Genomic DNA, 23,551 nt, shown 5'->3' with positions numbered 1-23,551 from the left:
CTCAGGGGTCTGACCTCAGAGGTTTCGGCCGCCTGAGCTGACGACGGTTGTAAAGCGGTGGGTGTGTCTGGAGACGGGGTGAGGGGAGTGGCGAGGATTCAGGTGAAGAAACCGAAGAGTCCATTAAAGAGAAGTGAGGGTTGCGGGCTCGCAGAAAGGTACGGACGTACTTCGAACTGGGGCGCAGAGCGTTGGGGGTGCGGGAGCGCAAGTTCCACGGCCAATCAGACACTAGCAACTGTTGTCTTAGCAAGCGCTCTGGACACCTAAGACCCCGCCCCCTGCCCCCACTCTAAGAAAAGGGACGGGCTCGGGCTGTTTATATGGCTGTGGGGTTGGGTGGCGAAGAGGGTGGCTGGGTTTTCTCCCCGGCTCTAGCGTTGTACTTGCGGCTCGGTGGGCGGGGAATGGCCGCGTTACTGGAGGTTGGACTGGGATCCCGGGCCGACGCCTCATCTCCCCGCCGGTTGGCCCACAGCCCCTCTGGGGCGGGGCCTGGGGCGGGCACTTTCCTCCCGCGGTGAGGCGGGGACCTCCGGGATTCCTAGAGAGGACTCGGAAGTGCTCTCGGGGGTGGGATTTATGGCTCTACCCGCCGGTCAGGGAAAGCTTGGACTTGCTTACTTCCGGCGAAGAAGTGTTGCGAAGTGTCGGCTTCGGCTTTCTCTCTGTTTGTAAGAAGAAACCCGTCTTCCCAGCCTTGGCTGCGGGAGCTTGGTCTTCCAGGGGAGCTCCCCGGGACTGTGGCCTTGAGGAAAGGGAATGGCCTTTGTGTACAGACGAGGGTCCTGTCCCTAACCTTGACCGGGCCGGTTTCCGTGGATCGGGGTCAGGAGCGATTGTGGGCAATCCAGGTGCAAAATCTGTACTTAAAACCTTGGCTCTCTTCGGGACCCATGAAGTTTCCCGTTGGTCTGTCAAGCTCTTAGGGATTGAGGGACAGGACCAATTTTGACCATTGTAATGTTTTTGACTTCTGTTCTGACTTAAGTTTGGCTTGTGGTAGAGAGAAGGAGCGGCTGCGTCTGGACTAGTTAGTAAGTCTCGTCTTGTTATTTACATAAAATTTAATGTTCTTCACCACAAAAATTGTATTTCATGAGGCCGTATGTCAGAGTTTTATTGCTCTCCTTTACACTTTTTAAATGTTGGAAATATTCTCCGTTGGTCATTATTTTGTGGGTGGAGTGATGGCTGTCTTGTAATTTTTAAGGAAATTACTCTGTTGGGTGATCATCTTTAGGATAGATGACCTCTTTGTCATCTCTTTGCTAATAACGATTTCCAATATATCAGTAGGTTGCACGCTAAGGAAAGTGTCCTTCAGAAGATCTCAAAGAGCAGAAAACAAGTTTGGTCCGTGTAACCCAGCTTACCTGGAGAGAGATCCCTCTGAGTTGGAATGATAATGACAGGATCTGGGGAAGTTATAGACTTAGACCCTCCCGCGGAGACTTCACCAGAGCAAGAAGACCTTCTGATAGTGAAGGTGGAAGAAGAAGATTGCACCTGGATGAGGGAGTACAATCCGCCCGTGTTTGAGACTTTCTACCAGCGCTTCAAGCACTTCCAGTACCATGAAGCGTCAGGCCCCCGGGAGGCCCTTAGCCAGCTCCGGGTGCTCTGCTGTGAGTGGCTGCGGCCCGAGCTGCACACCAAGGAGCAGATCCTGGAGCTGCTGGTGCTGGAGCAGTTCCTGACCATCCTGCCTGAAGAGTTCCAGACCTGGGTGAGAGAACATCACCCGGAAAACGGAGAAGAGGCTGTGGCCGTGGTAGAAAATATAGAAAGAGAACTAGAGGAACGCAGACAACAGGTGAGTGAAAGAGGAGACCTTCGGGCAATGAGGAAGGAGAGGAAGAGAGTTGAGGAGCTGCTGAGCAGGGGTGAGATCCTGAGCGCCCTGGTGCTTCATTCATATTCTTTTGTTCTCCTGGGATTAGGTGCACTGTGGAGATATCCTGCCACTCCAGCAAAGAGAAGCAGTATGCAGTTTGTTAATCTGGAGAAGACAGTCTGCAATTTTATTTCTATTTTAAATTACTGTATTTATTTTTTGAGTGGTGACATAATACAAAATTCAAAATGTACATAAGGTTATAATGAAAAGTAAGTGTCCCTCCCACCCCTAATTCCCCAGCCGCCAGAGTTCTCCTCACCAGAGGCAACCATTGTCCCATGATACCTGTCTATCCTTACAGAGATACACTGTATTCTGTGTATATTAGAGTATATGTGTATGACTTGTTTTTTAAAAAACACAAATGTTTTCACATCATTGTGCACTTCTGCCTCTTGCTTTTTTTCTTATAGTATATCCTGGCTTGTTCTATGTTAGTGCAGAGAGAGCTGCCTCACTCTTTGAAACTGCATTGTGTTCCATTGTATGGATGTACCATAATTTAACTCCTGTTGAAGGCCATTTATGGTGTTCCTTTAGATTGTTTCTGAATCTTTACTGCAACAGACTTTGCTGCAATAAATATCCTTTATATACATCATTAGTTGTAGAATCAAAACTCAGAAGTCAAATTGTTGGCTCAGAGCCCGTACGCATTGCATTTGTAGTTTGGACAGCTGTTGACAGATTGCTGTCTGCAGAGGTTATACCAGCTTATATTCCCAACAGCCATGTATGAGAGAAATTTTTTGCTTGCAGCCTGATAACACGATGTTATCCAACTTTTTGATTACTGTCAATCTGAAACATGCAACATGTTTCATGAAACACATGTTTTATGTACACATGAAAAATGCATATTTTAATATGCATTTTTTCTTATGAGTGAGTTTGATCACTGTACATATTTTAGAAGGCTGTGCATATACCCTTTTCTGTGACCTATCTGTTTATATTAACCTGTTAGAAAAAGTAAGCACTGTGTCTGCCATCTGAGTTGCAAGAGTTATTTTCCCGCTTTGTTGTTTGTCTTTGCTTATGGAGATTTTTGCTTTGCCGGGTTTTTTTATTTTTATGCAGTCAGTTTAAATCTTTTAATTTATGGTTTCTGGGAATTGTGCCATAACTAGAAAGGCCCTCTCCACTAGAGTATTATAAGAAACTTATCGTTTCTTCCCCACGTTTTTGTTATGGTTGTTGTTGTTTTTGTTTTACCCTTTGAAATGATAGATCCATCTGGAATTCATTTTGGTGTAGGGTGTTTGGTGTGGTTATAGCTTAATTTTTTTTCCAGATGTCTGTCCAGTTGCCCCAGCAACTTATACCGCAATCCCTTTTTTTTTCTTCTCTGATTAAAATGCCATCTTGATTACATACCAGATTTTTACATGTATTTGAGTCCATTTCTGGTCTTTTTATTCTATTTTATTGATCTTACTGTCTGTTTACATATCAGTATTTCAATTATCTGAGTTATGTAAAGTGTTTTGGTCAATAGGTCTGCCCTTCCCCTTCCAAATTTTTTTTTCAATATATTTTTTTTTCCATATGAACTTTAAAATTATTTAGCTTCTACCACTCCAAAAATCCTGTCGGTATTTTTTGCTGGGATTGCATGAAATCGGATGTTAATTTAGGGAGGTTCCGTATCTTTACATTGTTACGTCTTCTTGTCCTTTCTCACTCATTTATCACCTGACTCTGTCTACCTCCCTCTTGTTGCTAGGCTCACATTTCTGAAACTTTAATTTTTTTTTTTTTTTTATAGCAAAGAAACAAAAGTCATGGGATCCTAGGTGTACAAGACTTTGAAGCTAGTTAGAGAATTTCCCTCATTCTTCAGAGCCATTGCCCTTCAGTGTAAGGTACCAGTCTCATTATTCTTCCCCTCTGGGTCAGGGGTACTTCAATACTCCAGAACATCCTCAGGCTCTTCAGCTGGGTTAGCTCACTCCATGAGGCAAGAGGACAGCAGAGGGAGTTGCTGGGGACCCGCCGCCAGACCCTGCAGCTGAACTGAATAATTGTCTTGCAGACCAGAGTGTTTGAACCTTTCTATTGCTTCTGTCAGGACAAGAAGTAAAGGTTCCTGGTGCCATCTGGTTATTCCTTTTTTAAACCTTTTTGGGACATTAGCGGACAAACCTTTCCCTACTTTTTTATGGTAATAAATATTCAAAATCATAGTTTAAAACAGAAAGCATTTTTAAATGGATGACTTAGAGCAGATATTACACATTGACCCCTGTCATTGGGATATGCACCCCATCTGTGGAAGGAGCACAGAGATCATTTCTTGATGGTAGGTCAGGGATCTGAGGCCCAGAGAGGGGGGTTTTCCTGAAGGCCTGCACAGCTCACTGTTTGCCTTTCTCTCCGCCTGCCCTCTGTATCCCTGGCATTGTTTCTCACCTTTATCTCCAGGTAGTTCTTGTCTCTAGCAAGCCTTTTCCCAGGCTTTATCCTCTACCCCTCCTCCTTGGTTTCTCTGTCCTACTCTCAGGGGTCCTCAAGGGCTGCTTTGCTTCTTCGTTGCCCAGGAGCCCTTTGACGTACTTGGCATCATCTTAACTCTTGTCCTGAGCAGGTCCACAAGGACACACACACTTCCGTGTAGAGTCATATTTGCCACAACTGTGCTGCCTCTGCCTCTTAATGTAATACCCCTGTGCCACGTGTTGCCACTACTGGGAGAGTTAAAACTGAAAGTGCGTTGAAACGTAAGGGACGGTGGCGGGGTTGGGGAGGGGAGGGCAATTCTATCTCAAAGCCGGATCTTATTACCTGCTAGGATGGCACTGAGCTAGTACCTTCCAGCAGAGGCAGATTTTAGAGACTGGTTGTGTACCCTAGGGTTGTGCAAGAACAAAGAGCAGAAAGACGGAGACACACCGCTCTTGTGGTTGGTCTGTCCTACTTGAACCTGGTCGTCTGGGGCTTTGAGGGTGACTTCCCGTGTCCTGTGTTGACCTTTCCAAGCTCGTTTCTCACTCTCTCCCCCCTTCACTAAACTTGGCCCACACTGGTTTTCTGCCTGAGGTTTTTGCTTATGTCATTCTGTCTGCCTGGGACACTCCTGATTTTTCCCTCGGCTGGCTTCTTTCCTCTTCTACGTGTTGACTTCAGTGACACTTCCTCAGAAGAGCCTTCCTTGGCCACCCAGTCTAAAGTAGGTCTCATCTGTTTTGCCTCATGGCACCACTTTCTTCTCCTTTTTCACATATAACACAGTTTGTAACTGTGTATTTATTGATGTGTCGACATGTCTAATGGAAGTCGTCTTCAACTACAACGTGTTTATGCAGCAATTGGGTAATTAGTCCTGGCTCGTTGTAGATGCACGTGAAATACTTGGCCAAGGAGTGAATGAAAGAGGAACGTGACCCTGCTGGGCTCCTTCGTAGCCTTTCCTGTAACGTGCTGATTGGTGTGACTGTGGTTGTCAGGTCGTTGCGTGTGCTGAAGTGCTTCCTCCGAAGGTCGTGCCGCCTGGAGCCGGGCCCGAGTCCTTCAGTCACCAGCTCCTGCCCGTGGACCCGCAGCCTGAACACGAGCCGCAGAGGCCTCATCTTCGGGAGGAAAACGGTGAGGATCTGGGCTTCAGTGGAATGGATGTGGGCTCCCTGGCCGTGTGGGTAAGCGGTATCTGTAGAGAGACCTGGGGCTGGGCAGCCTCTCCGCAGTCAGTGGATCTGGAGGTTGGGAAGGGGCGAGGGCCTGGAGTCGGGTCCCTGGTCAGCTCGCGGCTGGCTAGGAGTCGTACCAATAACCAGTGTCCTTCGAGAGCTATGCTGCAGATGGCGACAGCTCTAAGTACAGGCACTGTTAAAAGATGTACAGAAGTCTTTTACAAAAGTATTATTATGGTTTTGCAACAGTTTTCCAGCTCTACCTCATTCATTTTGTTGTCCTAAGGCTCAGGTAGACAAAGCTCTCCCGTTCCTCACTGCACTTCTCGCTGTTCAGCCATTCATGTGAAATCTGATTTTAAGCCATGCTTCACGAGGACCTGTAGAGCGTCTGTTCCCTCTTTCTCTCCTTCCCTCCCTTTTGCCCTCACTGTTATTAACCGGTATGAGATACATCAAGGAAGAAAAGTGGGCAGCTGAGTGTCTCATTTATGATGATATATGTCCGCAAGTCTAATATCACTAATCAGAAACTCTTGCTATCAGATATATTTTAGAACTTAGAATTTTTCAGATTTAGTAAGAGGATCTGATTTACATACAGTGCACTGCCATCAGGATTTGAAGTGTGACCCCATAATCACACATTAATTTAGTATTTCAGCAGTGAAATGTATGCCTAGTTACAGTAAGTGGATTAAATAAAAACTTCAAATAGCTTCATATCAGTTCTGGTCAGGTTTTGCTGTCAAATTAGTTCAATGGCCAACTTAATGAAAAACAAAAAAACTTTTGGTATTTAAAGCTTTGGGATTTCGGAGTGTGGAGAAGGAATTGTGAACTCAAATTTCCTGTTTGGCCCCAGCCTTTCTTCCGGGCTCCTCGTAGTGGTTGGCCTTGAAGTCTCACTGCTCTAAGCTTTTCCAGCTTTTCTTTCACTGTGGTAACAGTAACTTACTTATGTGGTGTTTACTATGTGTCAGGAGCTGTTCTAAGCTGCTTTATGTGTATGAACTCATTTAACCCTCAGTGTAGTACCAGGAAAAACAGTCTTCACCATTTAACATCTGGGGCCAATGGGTCCTTTCTATTTTTTTTTTTTTAATATTTTTAAGTCATTTTATGAATACTTACAGAAGAATCAAAAGATAATGAAAAATAAATCTTAAAGGAACTTTAGTAAGAATTAAACCCCTTTGTGTCAAGTATGATTTGATAATATAAAAATCATAAAAAAATGAGAGAATACTGTCACTCAATACCACCCCTTTAGTAAAATGAATATGTCCTTTTAGCAAGATGGGATGGTCCAGAATCTTGTTGCAAAATATTACATGATGAAGTCCTTCCTGTTGAATGATCGGATAAGGTGTCATAGCTCCTTTTTGGAATTAGAAATGTAGTGTTTATCATTGTTTCTTGAGTGTGGGAAGATTCATCTAGGATATTGTCATTGGCAGACTCTGTCAGTTTTCTCCTATGCCTTCAGTTTCATACTGTCTTTAGCACACTGCTCTCTGTGTCATCTTCTCATTCACCTACTAGTAGTGAAATGTCTTCCACGCACATTTTCTTCTCTTTGTCGATATGGGTGGGTGGAAAGTGAGAAATTCTGAATTCTCGACTGTGGTCAATGAAAGCTAAAAACAGGTGTCAACAGCCTTAAACCTTCTTGAAGATGATGCAGAACTCTGGGGAATGTATTTAATACTTTGAGAACAGTGAAGAACAATGGTTTATTTCACTATTGCCTGATCCTGAATATTTCTTTTATTCTCCCATTTTCTTATAATTTTAGTCTTTTCGTGCTCACATTAAGACTCATTAATGAATAATTAGTAAAAATGAAATAATTCCTAGGATGATGAACTAGAAGAGTGCTTCATGGTACAGGAGACAGAAGATCATTCAGATCCCAAAATGTATCCTAGATTTGTAAAAAGGTCCAATGGATCCGTATGGAAATTACAAAATAAGAGTTTTCTTTTATTTTTTAATAATACTAACATATTCTTTTTGTTCTTCAGAAGACCTCTAAAAGAATAAAAGTCATGTCATTCCAGTCTTTAAAAATAGTTGAAACTGTCCAAAAAAAGAGAACCCCCAAACCCAGAATTGTACCTAGTAGACCTAGCTGGCATTCCAAGGGTTAATGCCCACAGTAACCCCATGGACTAAGTATTATTGTTATTCTCATATTAGAAATTAAGAAGCTGAGGCCCTCAGAGGTTAAATAATTTGTTCAAAGTCCCAAAGCTATTACACGGCAGAGCTGGGATGTTACCCCAGGCAGTCTGGCTGTAAGTCTGCACGTTTACCCCATACTGAGCTGCGCTGCCTGCTTTACCTCCAGGCTCTCCCAGCGCAGAACCGTGTCCCATTCTGATCACTGTCATCTTCCTTCACACACAGAGTCTCATTGGATCAGGCTGCTCGTCTTTGCTCCCTCAGTGGTGCTTCTCTTCTCTGCCCTGTTAGCCAGACCCTGGCCACTTTCCTTATTCCAACAAAAGGGTTGGTTTGGGTTGGTTTGTTTTACACCCTGGAAGATGCTGCATCCTTCATGCCTTTGATGGCACCGAGAGCTGGCTTTCCATCTCTGGGACTCATTTGATCTTGAGAGGGCCAAAGTTGTTTACTTAAAAGTTAGAAACAACAGGTTTCACAGGAACTTCAAAAAAAATAAGTGGGATTATTTAGAATGTAATTATTCTCATTATTCCAATTATGACTGGAACATAATTACTGTTTGTGTATAGACTATGTTCATCCCTCTCTTTCACGTCTTACTTTGATTGTAACCACACTCCTGGGTTCAGATCCTGTGTCTGTTTTTGGCTTTCATTTCTAACCACGATCTCCTCTGTTTTGGGTCTTTGCTCCTTACTTCCCAGTCCTTGGACACAAGCAAGCTACATATGCACATACATCTCTGGGACCGGGGACACCATAGAAAGGTCTAAATCGTCGTGTTAAAGGTTGATACCAGGTGGATCTCCAAGTCAGGGTGCATGTAGACAGATCCGGATGCACCATGAATCTTGGACAGAGGAGAGCAGAGGTGACAGCAGAGGGTCAAATGTTCACTAGCATCTAGAGACCAGACCCTCCGGGCCTTGCACATGTGATTCACTCTACCCAGAAAGCACCCTCATCCCGCCTCATCCCACCCCACTCCTGCTTCCAGAGTCACTTCCTGTGGAAGGGCTTTCCGGGTGCTCCCACCTCCTGCTCTCCACTCTGTAGATGCCCCTGCCTCTGTGTTCCTGCAGGAACTTGGGTGAACTTTGAGGATAATACTCTTTACCCTGTGCCAGGAGTAAAGCTTCCATGTCTGCCCTCCCCATCAGATGGCGAGGTTTTGGAAGGCAAGAATTGTTTTATCTGCCTATTCTTAGAACACACAGAGTAGACTTAATACAAGCTAGTTGGCTGACTATAAATCAACCGCAGTCATTTTTTGAAGGGAGAGAACGTGATAAGGCCCTGCTGATCAAAGTGAGGTCCAAAGCGCTGCAGCACCACCAGCATCACCTTCGAGCTTGTTAGAAATGCAGAACATGGGGGCTGCCCTGGAACACCTGAGGCAGAGTCTGCCCTGTACCAAGACCCCCAGGGGATTTGTTTGCACATTAGAGCTTGGGAAGCCCTGGCTCTAGGCAGCGTTTCAGCTTCACGGAAGAGTGGGCCTTTGGAGGTTCTTTGAGGTGACTAGGTTTGACCTGGGCAGAGCAGAGACCATCCTTTATAGGAGAATGGTACCATCCCCAGTCAGCAGCAGGATTCGCCTGACCAACACAGGGAGTCTAGTTTTTCTCAGGGGAAGGATGAGTATAGGGTAGGTGTGGGGGGCCCAGAATGTAGAGTGTCTTGAAGGCTGAGCAGAATTTGGTCTTGATGCCACAGGGTGCCATTGTGGATTCTTGAGCAAAAAGCAGAACATGATGACAATTGGAACTGGGTAGAGGGATTCTCACTGACACCTCTTTTTCTCCCCCCCTCAGCCCTTCCTGCTCTCCAAGTTCCCTCCCTTCCCCTGAAGGACAGCCAGGAGCTGACAGCCTCACTTCTCTCAGCTGGGTCCCAGGTGAGCCGGTGTCCCTGTGCCCACATTGAGGACCCACGTCTGATTTTGGACAAGTAGCTGCCTTAAGCCTGAGTCTTTATCAGAGTTCTGTCTCTTTAACCAGAGACCGGGCCCATCTTGGGTTTGTGCTTTTCTGTCTTTTTCTGTTCTGCTCCCCCATCCTCTGTGAAGCACAGTCCCTCCCCTTTTTCTTTCCTTAAGGCTCCCAGTTCCTCCCCTCGCTCCAAATTTGAACCTAGGGAATGGGAATTTAGTGGAGATCTCGTGTTTCAGAAGTTGGTGAAAATTGAAGATGTGGCTGACGTGGCTGTATCCTTCATCCTGGAGGAATGGGGACATTTGGACCAGTCCCAGAAGTCCCTCTATAGGGATGACAGGAAGGAGAATTATGGGAGTATTACTTCCATGGGTAAGAATGATTTCATCTGCATGGATTAGGACATCTTCATTTTGTTATTAAGAATATTTATAGCACATTCTGTAAAAGCATGTATGTTTTAATCACTGTGACTTTGCGTATTTTTTTTTTGTCTGTGAAAGAGTAAATCACCCTTCTCTCTTTTTTTCTTTCTTTTTTTCTTATTCAGCTTATTCTGATTATCTCCATCATAATAAGAGTAAGATTGAGGACTGATAATGCTTTGGGGATAGTATTTGCAATCCAGCAAATGTTATATTTAGCTTAAGACTTACAGGATTGGATCTTAACAGAGTTGTAGTAGTGATTGTACTCTGTTCCTTGACAAACTGAATCATTGTTAACTGAATAATTCTCATTTCTGAAAGCATCTCAGACTTTGCTGAATAACCGTTCATTGAAGTAGTTATTACAGTGTCTCAATAGCATTCATTCTTTTCCTTTCCTCTCACGCATGGGTGGCAACTTGTTCACTCTATTACCATTCTCACATCACCGGTACTTGTTTTATGATGTTTGCTTTGGCATCTGCATTTTACATGTCTTATCCCTTCTTGAATTTTGCACCCCAGATAAGATTTTGAACCTATTTCTAAGTTATGATCTTGGAAACTAATATTTGATTGTGCTGCCTGGAGCAATTGTGAAAAATCTCAGCACTGTGGCAGACATTTTGAAGCTTATGAATTTTATCTTCTTTTGAGTGAATTCTTTTGGAGGAACCACTGTCAAGCACACTATCGATCACTATCGATCACTATCAAGTAGACTTTAGATGGAATACATATACTCTAAAGCCAAATTTCTTTTGAAAAACATTATCTCAGTTTGTATCGTTACGGGTTTAGTTCACGCACAGGCTTTTATTTAAAAAGTAAAATTGACTTCTCTCTCAAATTTTCCTATTTCCTTTATTACTGTTGATATATATTTGTGTTTTCTTTGATTTATTTGCATATGGCCTCTGCTTGTTTATCTGTTGGGATCTTAGTGGTGGTCTCAAGGAATTATTTATGTAGTATAAATATTATCATATTTAATGCAAATTTTTTTCATTCTCTTTTAAAATTAATTTCAAATACCTTTCTTGTCTGATTTGAGTTGATTAGTACTGTTTTATCTTTTTCAATTACTTTATAGGTATTTAATGGGTTTCAGAGTTGCAGAACTTGGCGCAGTTTTTCTGTACCATTCTCCAAGGGGTTTTGAATTGTCACTTTCTGATTTTTTTTTTTGGCCGCACCGCGCGGCATGCAGAACTTCCCAGCCCAGGGATCAAACACGCGCCCGCTGCCGTGCAAGCGCGGAGTCTTAACCACTGGACCGCCAGGGAAGTCATGATTTTTTTTTTTCTCATTATTCATCTTTTTCTTACAATATCTTTACAACTTGAGTAAACTCTTCTACACTAAGAACATGTTCAGTGGTTTCTGCCTCTTCAGCTTCTCTGGGAAGACCACATTCGAGAATTTTCATCCTGTGGGTTCCTAACAGCATCAGAGGTGGTCACGATTTTTAAAGTATCCATCAAATTTAGAAGTGAGATTTTTAAAAATTAGTGAATGAATCGTGGAGACAGCCATTTCAATGGAGTGGCTGGGAAGTTGGAGAACAAGAGACAGTTTCTTGGAAGATTGCACAGGAGAGAATTTGAGAAAGCTATTGTAGATAAACTTTCAAGAACATTGTCTGTGAAGGCGAAGCAAAAGAGGGCTGGTCACTGACAGCGTACCTGGTGTAGATGGATGGGTGGTTTTTGTATGTTGTCTTTGTTAACGGGAGAAGTTTTAAGCACACTGAAATGTCACTGGGCGAGGGCTGGTGGGGAGTGAGTATGAAATGCTAGAGTGAGGAAGTCCCTGGAAAACAGAATGGCCTGGTGAGGCCCCTTCGGGAGGAAAGATTGACCTCGGTGAGGGGGAGGGTCAGCTCTTCTGCTGTGAGGCAAGGGGAGGACGGGAGAATCAGGCTGCCAGCACGCTGACACTTGTGGTTGTAGGATGTCCAAGGAGGTCTTGACTGGATAGTTTAGACTCTCCCTGGAATAGGAGACAGAGTCACCTGTTGCGAGTGAGCAGGTGATGGAGTGGGTGGTGGAGCAGAGGTTTGAGTGCAGCGAGGACTTTGGTTCGCACGCACGTGGTAAAAATTATCCGAATAGTTTAAGTGGGTTTAAAGTGAGAAGTGAATCTCCCGACCCTCAGTCCCTTCGTTTCCCGCACAGAGGCAGTGATGGTTAGTTAAGCTTCCTGGTTGCATCTCTAGACACAGTCTGTGTGTAGACAAGTTTGTGCCAGAACACTCCTTTATTTTTAAATACAGTGATCTATCTTGGAGATCACGATGAAGACGTTTTGATGTAGCTGCTGAGAAGAATGAGTGGGAAACTAGCCAGCCTTAGAAATGTAGGATGCCAGTGTGGGGTACCAGTGAGGTTGAAAAGCGTGAATTTGTAAAGCACCGAATCTGCCGATTGGGTGTTTTGGAACCAACTCCCTCCTCACCCCCCCGCCCCCAATGCATTACTAAGCAGCCGGGCCTAGTGTTGAACAAGGAACACAGCTCTCTGTCAAACATACACATAAATCAGGAGAATCAACAGAGAAGGGGAGGGGAAAGAGGAAAAAAACAAACCTGTAAGCCAACTGGTATCTCAACCTGTATCATCACCTTCTCTGGAAACGGGCGATTGTGAATAGTCCCAAAGAGATACATGGAGCTCATGTGATTTTTTTCAAATTCACCCCTGGAAAAAGAAAGCCACGAGCTTATTTGCCTTGCTGAACGGGAGAGCACTCTAATAAGAATAAAATGTGTGGACATAAGTAAATGAGAGTAAAAGAAAAAGAAATATTGTGATAGCTGAGATTACTTGCCTAATTAAATGCAGGAGGAAAAAACATCTAAAAAGTTTGGTTTTGTGATAGAGTTCTTTTGTTTATATGTTTGTTTCCACTCTTAAAATGTCTTTTTAGGAAGAGAATTAAGTAAAAATAGTTAGAAAATAAATTTAAAGTTGCCTTCATGGTACAAGAATTACAACTTCTCGCTATATCAAAAAAAGGATAGTAATAGTATCTCCCTCAAAGGGTCATTGTAAGGATTAAATGCCATAAAACTGAAAAGCACTTGAAGGCATAGTGCCTGGTCCATAGTACACACTCTGCAAACATTAGTGCTTAATACCATTTTTATGTAATGTTTGAAAATTACTCTTCTTTCTACAAAACAGCCTTACTGGAAAGTTCTCAGTAGGCCATGATCTATCTATCCTTTAAAAAGCATTCCCTATTTTTTGTTAACTACTGAAGGTTTGTCCTTGCAAACTATATTAAATGTCAGTGTTTTGAGTGAAATACATGCTGCTGATCCAGTTACACAGGGAACCGATTGCAGCCTCTTAAATGTCTCTGTTCATCAATGACCACTGAGTGGTGAGCTAGCTCTCGACAGTTGTAGGACTTCTCTGGGTACAGAAAGAACGCCTTTTCCCCTTTAGACTAATCCACACCAAACTGAGATTCTTTGGGGATTGAAAAAGCTAGAAAGATCCTCTTTCTTCTCCAGGCTATGAATAAACAAGAAGAGGAAGGTGAGGACTGGGTTAGCTGCATCACCCAGTATCAGATTTTACTGAGAACAGTTGACATGGCACAGGTGTTCCCAAACAGGTACTGTACGGATGTACTGTACCCAGAGGATGTGATTGTCATTAAATGGAATGACTGCTCTCCCAGTCGCATCCCCTTGAACCATTCTTGCTGGCTCTGTCTTCCCTAACCTGCCTCAGTTTCCTGCTTCAGTGTTCTTCATCCCATCCCTGTATTGTGAAGTCATTTTGCAGATGGCTTTACAAAGTCACGCCTTGCTTGCACGTGTTGGTTTCATGTAATTATCCGCTATTTCTGAATGCGGGGAATAAGCTAATGTTTCCATTTTCCCTCTATTATCTCAGATTACGAGTCCAGGAACGACAACGTGGAACTGATAGTAAAGCAGATTTCTGATGAAGCCGAATCGCCCTGGATGACCTCAGGAAGCCCTGAAAGAAATGTCCCCCCGAGTCAAGAGTTTGGAGGAGTTAGCGACCCTCACAGCGTGGTAGAAAGGTGGCAGGTCAACCCCCCCATGGGGAAATCAAGGCAGACCCCTTCCCAGAAAAGAGACCTTGGTGCTATCACAGACGTGAACCGGAAGCCAAACACCAACGGCGAGAGAGGGCACCGATGTAACGACTGCGGGAAATTTTTCCTTCAGGCCTCCAACTTCATCCAGCACCGGCGAATCCACACGGGAGAGAAACCGTTTAAGTGCGGGGAGTGTGGGAAAAGCTATAACCAGCGCGTGCACCTCACCCAGCACCAGCGTGTGCACACCGGCGAGAAGCCTTACAAGTGCCAGGTGTGCGGGAAGGCCTTCCGTGTCAGCTCACACCTGGTCCAGCATCACAGCGTGCACAGCGGGGAGAGGCCCTACGGCTGCCCCGAGTGCGGGAAGAGCTTCGGGCGCCACTCCCACCTGATTGAGCACCTCAAGCGCCACTTCAGAGAGAAATCCCAAAGATGTAGGTGTGAGCAGTTTGTCTTCGGAGCATAAACGAGGCAGAAATTGCCTTATCAGCTTAGAACTATCGGACAGATGGGTGGTGATCCTGGCAGCAGTGGCAGGAAGGGACAAAGAGTTACCGTCTATTTTATTATCACGTACTTTATGGGGTTTTTTAAATTTTTATTTTTTTACTGAAGATAGTTGATTTACAGTGTTGTGTTAATGGCTGCTGTGCAGCCGAGATTCAGTTATACATACATATACTTCTCTTTTTGAGATTCTTTTCCATTATGGTTTATCATAGGATATTGAATATAATTCTCTGTGCTCTACAGTAGGCCCTTGTTGTTTATCGTTCTCTACATAATAGTTTGCATCTGCTGATCCCAACCTCCCAGTCCTTCCCTCCGCCACCCCCCTCCACCTTGGCAACCACCAGCCTGTTCTCTATGTCTGTATCACTTGTACTTTAATTAATTGTCAGATTAGTTGGCAAAACTCTATGCCCTCCCCACCATCCCCACAACTTCTCTTTCCCCAGAGGTGCTGCTCTCAGCAATCTTACCTGTTTCTTCTGATAATTCCACCTTTTAAAATAATACGGCTGTTGCTTGACCCATGAATTTTAGACATTATCTGTTGACTCTCTATTTCGTAAGTGAGGACTTTGGCTCTCTTACATGCTTCTTCCCTCTTCCCCCTTTTCCCAATTTAGTCATTTCACTTACTTTAAAATGCTAAAGTAATAATAGTATGGTTGACCCTTGAAGAGCAGAGGGATTAGGGGTGCTGACCCCCTCGCAGTCCAAAATCCACATGTAACTTTACAGTCAGCCTTCCGTATTGCTGTTTCACATCCTCAGATTCAACCAACTGTGGGTTGTGTAGGACTGTAGTACATATTTATTGAAAAATACCTGCATATGAGCGGACCTTTGCAGTTCAAACCCATGTTGTTCAAGGGTCAACTGTATAGGAAGTTCGGGGCAAAGAAAGTGGGAGGGGAAAAAAATCACCCATAATCCCACCATCCTAACTAGTAGAACTGTTAATAGTGTGCCTCCATTTTTTTTTTATAAGCCTTTTTTATATAGGGCTACTCATAGGGTGCAATCAAATGTTAGACACACACATTTTCCAGCGTTGCTTGGCCCTCCTGTTTGTTATTTTTGACAACCTGGCATTGTGTAGAAACATCATGGTCTACTCAACTGTTCCCCAGCTGAAATTCTAATTTTTTTTCTCTTTTGTCCTGATAACTGTGCTTATGCCTTGTTCGCTACTTGGGAATATTTCCTTATAATAGATGCCCAGAAGTGGGACTAGTGGATGAAAGGTCAAGGACATTTTTATGGTTCTTGATACATATGGCCAAATTGCTTTTTAAAACAATTATACCACATACGAGAGTATCAGTTGTACTAAATTTCTTCCAGGACTATCAAACTTCTTTTTTTTTGTTAGCAAATTGTGTAAGCAGAAGAGAATTCTTTGCCGTATTCATTTTCAGTAATTTAGTTATGAATCAGGCTGAGTAATTTTCCTGCTGGTACTTATTTTTTTATCTGCTCACATGACTTCTGTAAGGATAAGATCACTGTAAACTGTGCTGTGAACTTAAAGGCTTTTATTAATATTCTTCAGAAAACTCGAAGACTGGCCAAAGTGTTTATTTTTAAATTATGCCGTTGGTGTCCCCAAGCCCAACTACTTGTCATTCACATTAACAGCTGCTGTCACCTATTCCAACATGGAATAGAAGCTTATGAAGCTCATGGTGTCTTTATGGCCTGGGTCGAGCTCAGCTGTCTCCTCAGCCAGTTCGATCCCTTTCTCCTTGGCAACTGCCTCTTGGGGGAAATCCATCCAATAGCACTTCGAACCTGGGAAGCAACTGCTTTAAAATAGGATCTTTTATATCTTCCCTGTAATTGTTCTTCGGCCTAGTTTCCTAGTTAATACTTCTCCCATTTTTTTGATCGAAGGAGGGATACTTTGTGTGCTCATCCAGCTGTATTTATGGAACGCCTCCAGTGCTAGGTGCTTGGGATTCAGCAGTAAGCAGAACAGACACTGTTCGTGCCCTCGTGGAGCTGACGGTCTGATGGCAGGAGCATTCCCAAAGAAGTGTCGGGTGCCCTGGGAGGGAAAAGGAAGCTGGGGTGTTGGCTAAGGGCATAGAGCAGAGGTTGATGTGTCACCCATCGTATTGACAATATTTTCTACTGGCTCATTTCTCTTTTTTCCTGGCTCCCAGTCGGGTATTCTTCCAACTCTGTATCCTCTTCATACTCCTTTCTTCTAGTTTTCATCAGTTCTCACTGTTCACTTGTGTATCTTCATTTTTTAAATTTATTTTTTATTAAAAAATTGTGTTTTGGCTGCTGCCACGCAGTTTGCAGGATCTTAGTTCCCCAAACAGGGGATCAGTGTATCTTTGTTCTGTCTCATTCTGTCTCCCTGACTCCACATTTCCTACCTCCTCTCCCATTTCAGAATTCCCTTCTCTCTTTTCTATGTAATAAAAGTGTCTGGCTTTCCCCTGTGATTGCCTAACCTCAGTCGTTCTCACCACCCTCCCGAGTAAGCTTTCTCTTCATTTTGTTCTTTTCACTGAACAGGCACTGAAAGGTTCTTTTCTGTTAGCATCAAGCACATCCATGCACCCTTCTCCCCGCCTTTGTTACTCCTATTACATCGTAGTTTCATTTGATTATCCTCTTTTGCCTGATAGTTTATTTTTCTTCTGTAAAAGAACTGATAACATTTGTGTTTCCTCTTTATCTTTTCAGGCAATGATAAAAGAAGTAAGAATACAAAATTGAATGTTAAGAAGAAAATTTCAGAGTTTTCAGAAGCAGACATGGAACCAACAGGAATAATCCCAAGAAATGTTTCTCAGGTTCAAGATTTTGGAGAAGGCCATGAACATCAGGGCAAATTGGATAGAAAGCAGGGAATTCCCATGAAAGAGATACTCGGACAACCCTCTTCAAAGAGGATGAATTTCAGCGAAGTCACATATGTCCACAAAAAGTCCTCCACCGGAGAGAGACCGCATAAATGTAACGAATGTGGGAAAAGCTTTATTCAGAGTGCACATCTTATCCAGCATCAGCGAATACACACCGGGGAGAAACCATTTAGGTGTGATGAGTGTGGGAAAAGCTACAATCAGCGTGTACACCTAACTCAGCATCAGCGGGTCCACACTGGGGAGAAGCCCTACACCTGTCCCTTGTGTGGGAAAGCATTTAGAGTGAGGTCCCACCTTGTTCAGCACCAGAGTGTGCACAGTGGGGAGAGACCCTTTAAGTGTAATGAGTGCGGGAAAGGCTTTGGGAGACGTTCACACCTTGCTGGGCATCTCAGGCTCCACTCGAGAGAGAAATCCCATCAGTGTCATGAATGTGGAGAAATCTTTTTTCAGTATGTTAGCCTCATTGAACACCAGGTGCTCCACATGGGCCAGAAAAATGAACAAAATAGCATCCGCGGGGAAGCGTACAGCTGGAACTTAACGGTGATTGAGGATAAGAAGGTTGAGTTGCAAGAGCAGCCTTATAAGTGTGATGTGTGTGGCAAAGCCTTTCATTACAGTTCAGAGCTCATTCAGCATTACAGAACTCATACCGCAGAGAAAACCTATAAATGGGATATGTGTAGAGAAAGCGTTGGCCAGTGTTCCCACACAAAACAACATCCCAAAAGCTATTCCAACCTGAAAGCCCACCAATGTAATGAATGTGGCAGAGGCTTTGCTCTGAAGGCACATCTTAATCAACATCAGAGGATCCATACTGGTGAGAAACCCTTTCAATGTAAAGAATGCGGAATGAGTTTCAGTTGGAGTTGTAGCCTCTTTAAACATCTGAGAAGTCACGAGAGGACAGATCCCATAAATACCTTAAGTGTATAGAGGTTTCTATCGTAGAACAGCTCTTACACGATTTTAGAGAAGCCTTCCTGAAGACAAACCCTACTCCTATAACGAATGTAATAACTTCAAGCATCTCCTCCAACTTAACCATCAAACCTATGGATCTGTTGAGATCCTTCAGTTAGAACTTAGGACACTGGAGCATCCACAGCAGATAGATAGCTGCTTTTCCACTGAGAAATGCATTCGTTTGCATCTTCAAGCTTGAGAGTCTAGACAGGAGAGAACCTAAGGATACAGTGGACGAAGGGAAGCCTTCAGATGGCACTCATTCTTCATGCGACTCTCAGAACATTGACAGTGGGAAAAGCCTCACAAATGCAGTAGGAATAAGCTTCATTTGTAGCTTCTGCCTTGTTTGACAGCTTATCTATTCAGGGAAGAGCACAGTGAAAGAAAGAACCCTTCAGCATGATCTTGGTTTGGGTACCTCAGCAATGAACCTTTTCTAGACGTGGTGATGCCAGCCACTGGCATGCTCCAGGCAACGTTCTCATCTTGAGTATTAAACCTTTTCAAAAGAAATTGACTTAAGGTATTTCTATTTTGGCAAAATTGAGGTTCAGAGGCTGGATGGTATGTGTTCTCGCTGCCTTATTCAACCTACAACTTCTCCATGAAACACACTCTACCTTTTTGTTTTGTCTTGATTCTCCTGGCATCATGGTTAGCTAGTAGAAAGAGAAGTTAAGTTTGTAAATTCAGGAGAAACTGTTGGTCAGTCACAGCCTGGGGAGAGGGGAGCAGGACCTTAGGGGAATAGAGAAGAGAAGACGGGCCAGACTGTGGACTGGTTATTCTGTTACCCACAAGAATGAGGGCAGCTATATCCATAGAAGGAATTGGACCAAGTTGAATCAGGAATTGTCCAAGCAGTAGATGTACCAACTCCCAGTTGCCCGGGAGATAGATCTCCCCCATAGGATAATGGCATAGAGAAGGAGTTTCAACTTGAGTTGCAGCTGGATTTGAAAGTAAACGTTAGTAGATGCAGGGAGGTCCTGGTCTGGTGAGCCCTGCCTGTGGGAAGGTCTGGGTAGGGGTTGTGGGGGAAGGATGATGACATGGAAAAGAGGGTAAACTTGAGCCTGTTTGCTAGAGAGAGGGAGAGGCGCTTCTGGGCGCCACCGAAGTCCTGCTTCTGCTGACTGCCTGGCTTACAAATAAACACCCAATAAATACCTGTTGATTTTGTGTGCTGTACACTGGTACCTGGTCCAGATCCCCTTTACCAGGCTGCCATACCCATCCCCCAGCTGCTTTGAGTTTTGTCTGCCAAGTGCTCACGGCTCACCCTGTTCTCTGGAGACTCTGAGGGAATTGCCCTCAGGTGATCAGAGCTGCCCCATCCAGGAGTTAGCTGTCCTCCCCACCCCCTAGCCAATGACGGATTGATATGGGGGTACAAAGGGCTGATTCACGTGCCTCAAGGTGGGAAATTGGTGCAGTTTATGCTTCAGATCCACCCATTGTGGATCAGGCCGAGGCTAGACTTTATTAGACTATATCCATGCTCCTGTACCATCCCCTCATCCCCTCCACGCCCTCAACAATGGCTCTGAATCCTTGTCTCAGGCTCTGCTTTAGGGAACGTGATCTGATGTGTGGCACCATGAGTAGTCCTGTAAGAATGCCCTGTGGAGCTGGCCACTCACCATGAGGCAATGAGGACCACGTCACTGATGGTGGGCAGGGCACACTGGTAGTTTCGGGCGTGTGGCGGCCATTCAATTGGGAGACATTAACTTTGGTGAACTGAGATGGAATTCAGGTAGAAGCGGATGCACTGACTTGGGTAAGGTTTGGGGAACAAAATGAAAATAATGTAAGGATTATGGAATCGAGTGGCTCTTGCTGAAAGCCACTGATTGAAGAGAGAAAATAACATACTCAGGACAAATATCCACCCACTTAATGCAACCTGTGAGTGTCAGAGGGCCTCGTTGGTGGCCCTCAAGGAGACTCTTGTTGCCTGCAAACAGAATTACAGACTTAAAGGTGGTATAGGACTTGAATGAGAATGACAACTTCAGTGAAGCCTGGTGTTAATGTCTGTCGAGCATTTACTGTGTTCTAAACATCATGCTTAGTGCTTTATGTGGATCACCTCACTTAATCCTCACATTATGAGGTGGTTTCACTTCTTAGCGCCCTCATTTTACAGTTGGGAAAAACTTGAGGTTCAGAATAGTTAATTCACGTGCCCGAGGTCACACAGCCAATAAGTGGCAGAACGAGCATTTGAACCAAGATCACTTTGTCTCCAAAAGCTAAGCTCTTAAGCACCAAAATCTACTATGTCTTAGATGATTAAACATCAAACATTACAAAGTGATGAAATGCTGTTCTTGTCAGTTTGTGTGACAGTTTTGATCCAAGATATGATAAAGTCATACAGTAATAGAATCTTAGAATTGTAAAGGGTTCGATCATTCCTCCCACCCAATGGAGGAATCGCCATTCAGTTGTAGGTATGTGCAGGCACCAAGTGTATAATTACTTTGTTGAGCTGGAGAAAACATTTCCTGGCATCTGATTATCCCGTTTCTGCATGAAATCCTTCCACTGATGGGGAGCTCATTGCTTCCCAGGGCAGCCTCTTCCATTTAAAAACAGCTCTGATTGCTAGAAACTTCTTAGTGAGCTGAAAACTATGCTGATCCGGGGTCATACATCTCCTGGTTGCAGAAAAAAGAAGAGTGTTATGATTTGAACATTCGACTGTGAAGTTCTTTTCTGCCTTTCAGTCATCACATCCATCATCACCTTACCTTCTAAACCTCTCAAAGGAAAGGGAAACAAAACGTTAGGGTCATGTATTTTGTTTCTTCAATTTTGCGGCAAGTTGGAGCAAAATCTGTTTGCTCAAGACGCTGTTTCGTTATCGTTTTTTAACATTAAAATATTGTAAAGGACTAAAGGCAGAAAAGGAACAGGACAGTAGAATCTGCATTCCAATCACATCACTAAATGCGTGCCCGGAGCATGTTGGTTGAATTCTACAGAAATGTTTGCTACGGTATTGGGGCTGGGAGGAAGACTGTGATTGATTCTATCAATTTTTTGTTGTTGTTTTCACAAAAGTATCAGAGCCATCTGAGTGCGACCAGGTCAATGTCATCAGCTTGGAGTCCTTTCCCTGCAGAAGGAACGATTAGAAAGAGACCCCATGTGCTAGTTCTCAAAACTTTTGACCTGCACCTTCCACCCAGGAGGCTAGATTCCCCATCAATTCCTTACTTCTTTCCCATTAGTGAGGACGTGCCGCTAAATCTTGGTCTTTTTCCTCAACTGAGGAAGAGGCTAAATTCCCTAGATTTATAGAGGAACCACCGAGACAGCGAGACCTCCTGGATTCCTAGAGAACACCAATAGGGGTGGAGTTCCGGGGGGGCGGAACCGTGACGGGGTTCCGGTAAGCTTTCCGGAACTCGTTCTATTTGTGCTTCAGGTTGTTGTGTCGTCTGCAGGTTCTTCGTTTCCGCACCATCCCCGCGACTCAGAGTTTCTGGCTGCGGGTAGCGTAGGGGACAAGAGATGCGTAGTTACTACCCCCGGCAGGATGTGGGGAGATGCCCCTCTCCCACGTTTCCCTCACTCACTCCCAGCCCAGCTTTGTGCTTTGACTTAACATAAGTGACGAGATCGATTAGGAAAGGAATTGAAGACAAAACCAAGACACTAGCGTTTTCTGAGGTGTCCACAGGGTCGGTTTCTCTGAGCCCTCTCCTGGGCTTGCCTACGGCTGACTTCTCACTGTGGACTTTCCTCTGTGCCTGTGCACTCCTGGTGTCTCTTTCCTCTTCTTATAAGGACACCATTCCTATCCTTGAAGACCCCACCCTTATGACCTTATTTAACCTTAATCACCTCCTGAAGTGCTCTGTCTCCAAATACAGCCACACTGGGGGTTAGGGCTTCCAGTGCATGGGTTTTGCGAGGGGCACACAATTCAGCCCAGAACAGTTGGCAACTATCTTGTCACTGTCTGTGTTTTCCCATAGCACCTAGCACAGCGCCTTGCAAAATGGTAAATCTAGGTTTTTGTTAACAAAGTGATAGAACACCTGATGGGAACTGGGAGAGGAGTTATAAAGTCATTTAAATCTATTGTCTTAGCTCATCTTTGTTTATAAAATTTCTGAGCTCTATTCTGGAAGTTCCTAGTTCCTGCTTGGAACTTCAGTCTCCAGGACAATGGCACAGAGGTAAAAGGGAAGCTCCTGGGGCCTCTGGGGTGGGAACTGCAGGGGCAGGGTCTGTGCCCTTCCAGTAACCCCAGCAGTGTAACAAGCATCTGTTCCTAGCGAGGGTTCGGGGTGGGGCTGTCTACCAGGCAGGTGCGGTGCAGTCAGCCGAGGTGGAGCGGGTGAGCCCTTGCTTCTCACAAGCTTACCTTCTGGCAGGATTCTGAACAGTCTGCGGTAACCGGTATTGCCCCAGCAGGTGTCACAGTGGATGTAGGATCATTGGATGATCACAGCATGGCTTGGGGGCCTCCGTGGCTATTCATCTTGGTGAGCAGAGATTGCATTGCCACTTTGAATGATTGGACTAGAACATCTGTCTTGGCATCCTGTCCCCTTCAGAACCCACGCTGGATTCTTTCTGGTGAACAAAGGGCTTATCATAATTGGGCCCCCCATTTTAATGATTTTTAATTGTCCGAGCCCCACTTGCCAGACTATATCGCTTAGCTTTTGGTTACAGCCCAATAATCCATCCAGTTCTTTGTTGAAATTCTTCAGTTCTTTTGGAAAAGAAAATGCAGGAGGTATTGTTCTAATCTCAGATTTAATGAAGAATATCTTAAACATGTACTAAGTCAGTTTAATGATAACAGCTCTAACAAATAGACCTACAAAGGTCTAGCTGCTCAAACACAATGGCAGTTTTTCTTTTTTTAATGAATTTTTAAAATATTTATTTATTTTATTTATCTATTTTATTTTTGGGGCTGCATCGGGTCTTAGTTGCGGCCTGTGGGGTCTTTGTTGAGGCATGTGGGATCTTTCATTGTAGTGCGGGC

The 23,551-nt window shown here is 44.2% G+C and overlaps 1 protein-coding gene across 6 annotated transcripts; it reads left to right on the top strand.

The window, feature by feature from the left end:
* On the top strand, positions 1–19,047 carry ZKSCAN5 (zinc finger with KRAB and SCAN domains 5). 6 transcript variants are annotated; one of them, XM_029220665.1, is made up of 7 exons: positions 1–158; positions 1,300–1,816; positions 5,347–5,485; positions 9,534–9,616; positions 9,890–10,025; positions 13,990–14,598; positions 17,375–19,047. In XM_029220665.1, exons 2-7 carry the CDS (start codon positions 1,403–1,405, stop codon positions 18,499–18,501), a joined length of 2,508 nt encoding a protein of 835 aa, XP_029076498.1. In that variant the 5' UTR covers positions 1–158; positions 1,300–1,402; the 3' UTR covers positions 18,502–19,047. The 6 variants fall into 6 exon arrangements, with proteins under 6 accessions (XP_029076498.1, XP_029076497.1, XP_029076499.1 ...); XM_029220664.1 differs by having other exon boundaries at positions 7–158; positions 1,297–1,816; XM_029220666.1 differs by lacking the exon at positions 1–158 and adding an exon at positions 638–854 and having other exon boundaries at positions 1,297–1,816.
* Positions 19,048–23,551: the final 4,504 nt, after the last annotated feature.

The sequence above is a fragment of the Monodon monoceros genome, unplaced genomic scaffold (genome assembly GCF_005190385.1).
Source record: "Monodon monoceros isolate NGI ecotype Baffin Bay Population unplaced genomic scaffold, NGI_Narwhal_1 Super_Scaffold_13, whole genome shotgun sequence".
Taxonomy (NCBI): Eukaryota; Metazoa; Chordata; class Mammalia; order Artiodactyla; family Monodontidae; genus Monodon; species Monodon monoceros.
The sequence above is the reverse complement of the archived record's forward strand: the minus strand, read 5'-3'. Positions and strand labels throughout refer to the sequence as shown.

Coding starts and splice junctions, on each gene's coding strand:
- ZKSCAN5 (XM_029220665.1), top strand. CDS start 1,403: ATGATAATGACAGGATCTGGGGAAGTTATAGACTTAGACCCTCCCGCG. Junction 5,486..9,533: donor TCATCTTCGGGAGGAAAACG/GTGAGGATCTGG, acceptor TCCCCCCCTCAG/CCCTTCCTGCTCTCCAAGTT. Junction 14,599..17,374: donor CAGAGAGAAATCCCAAAGAT/GTAGGTGTGAGC, acceptor TTATCTTTTCAG/GCAATGATAAAAGAAGTAAG.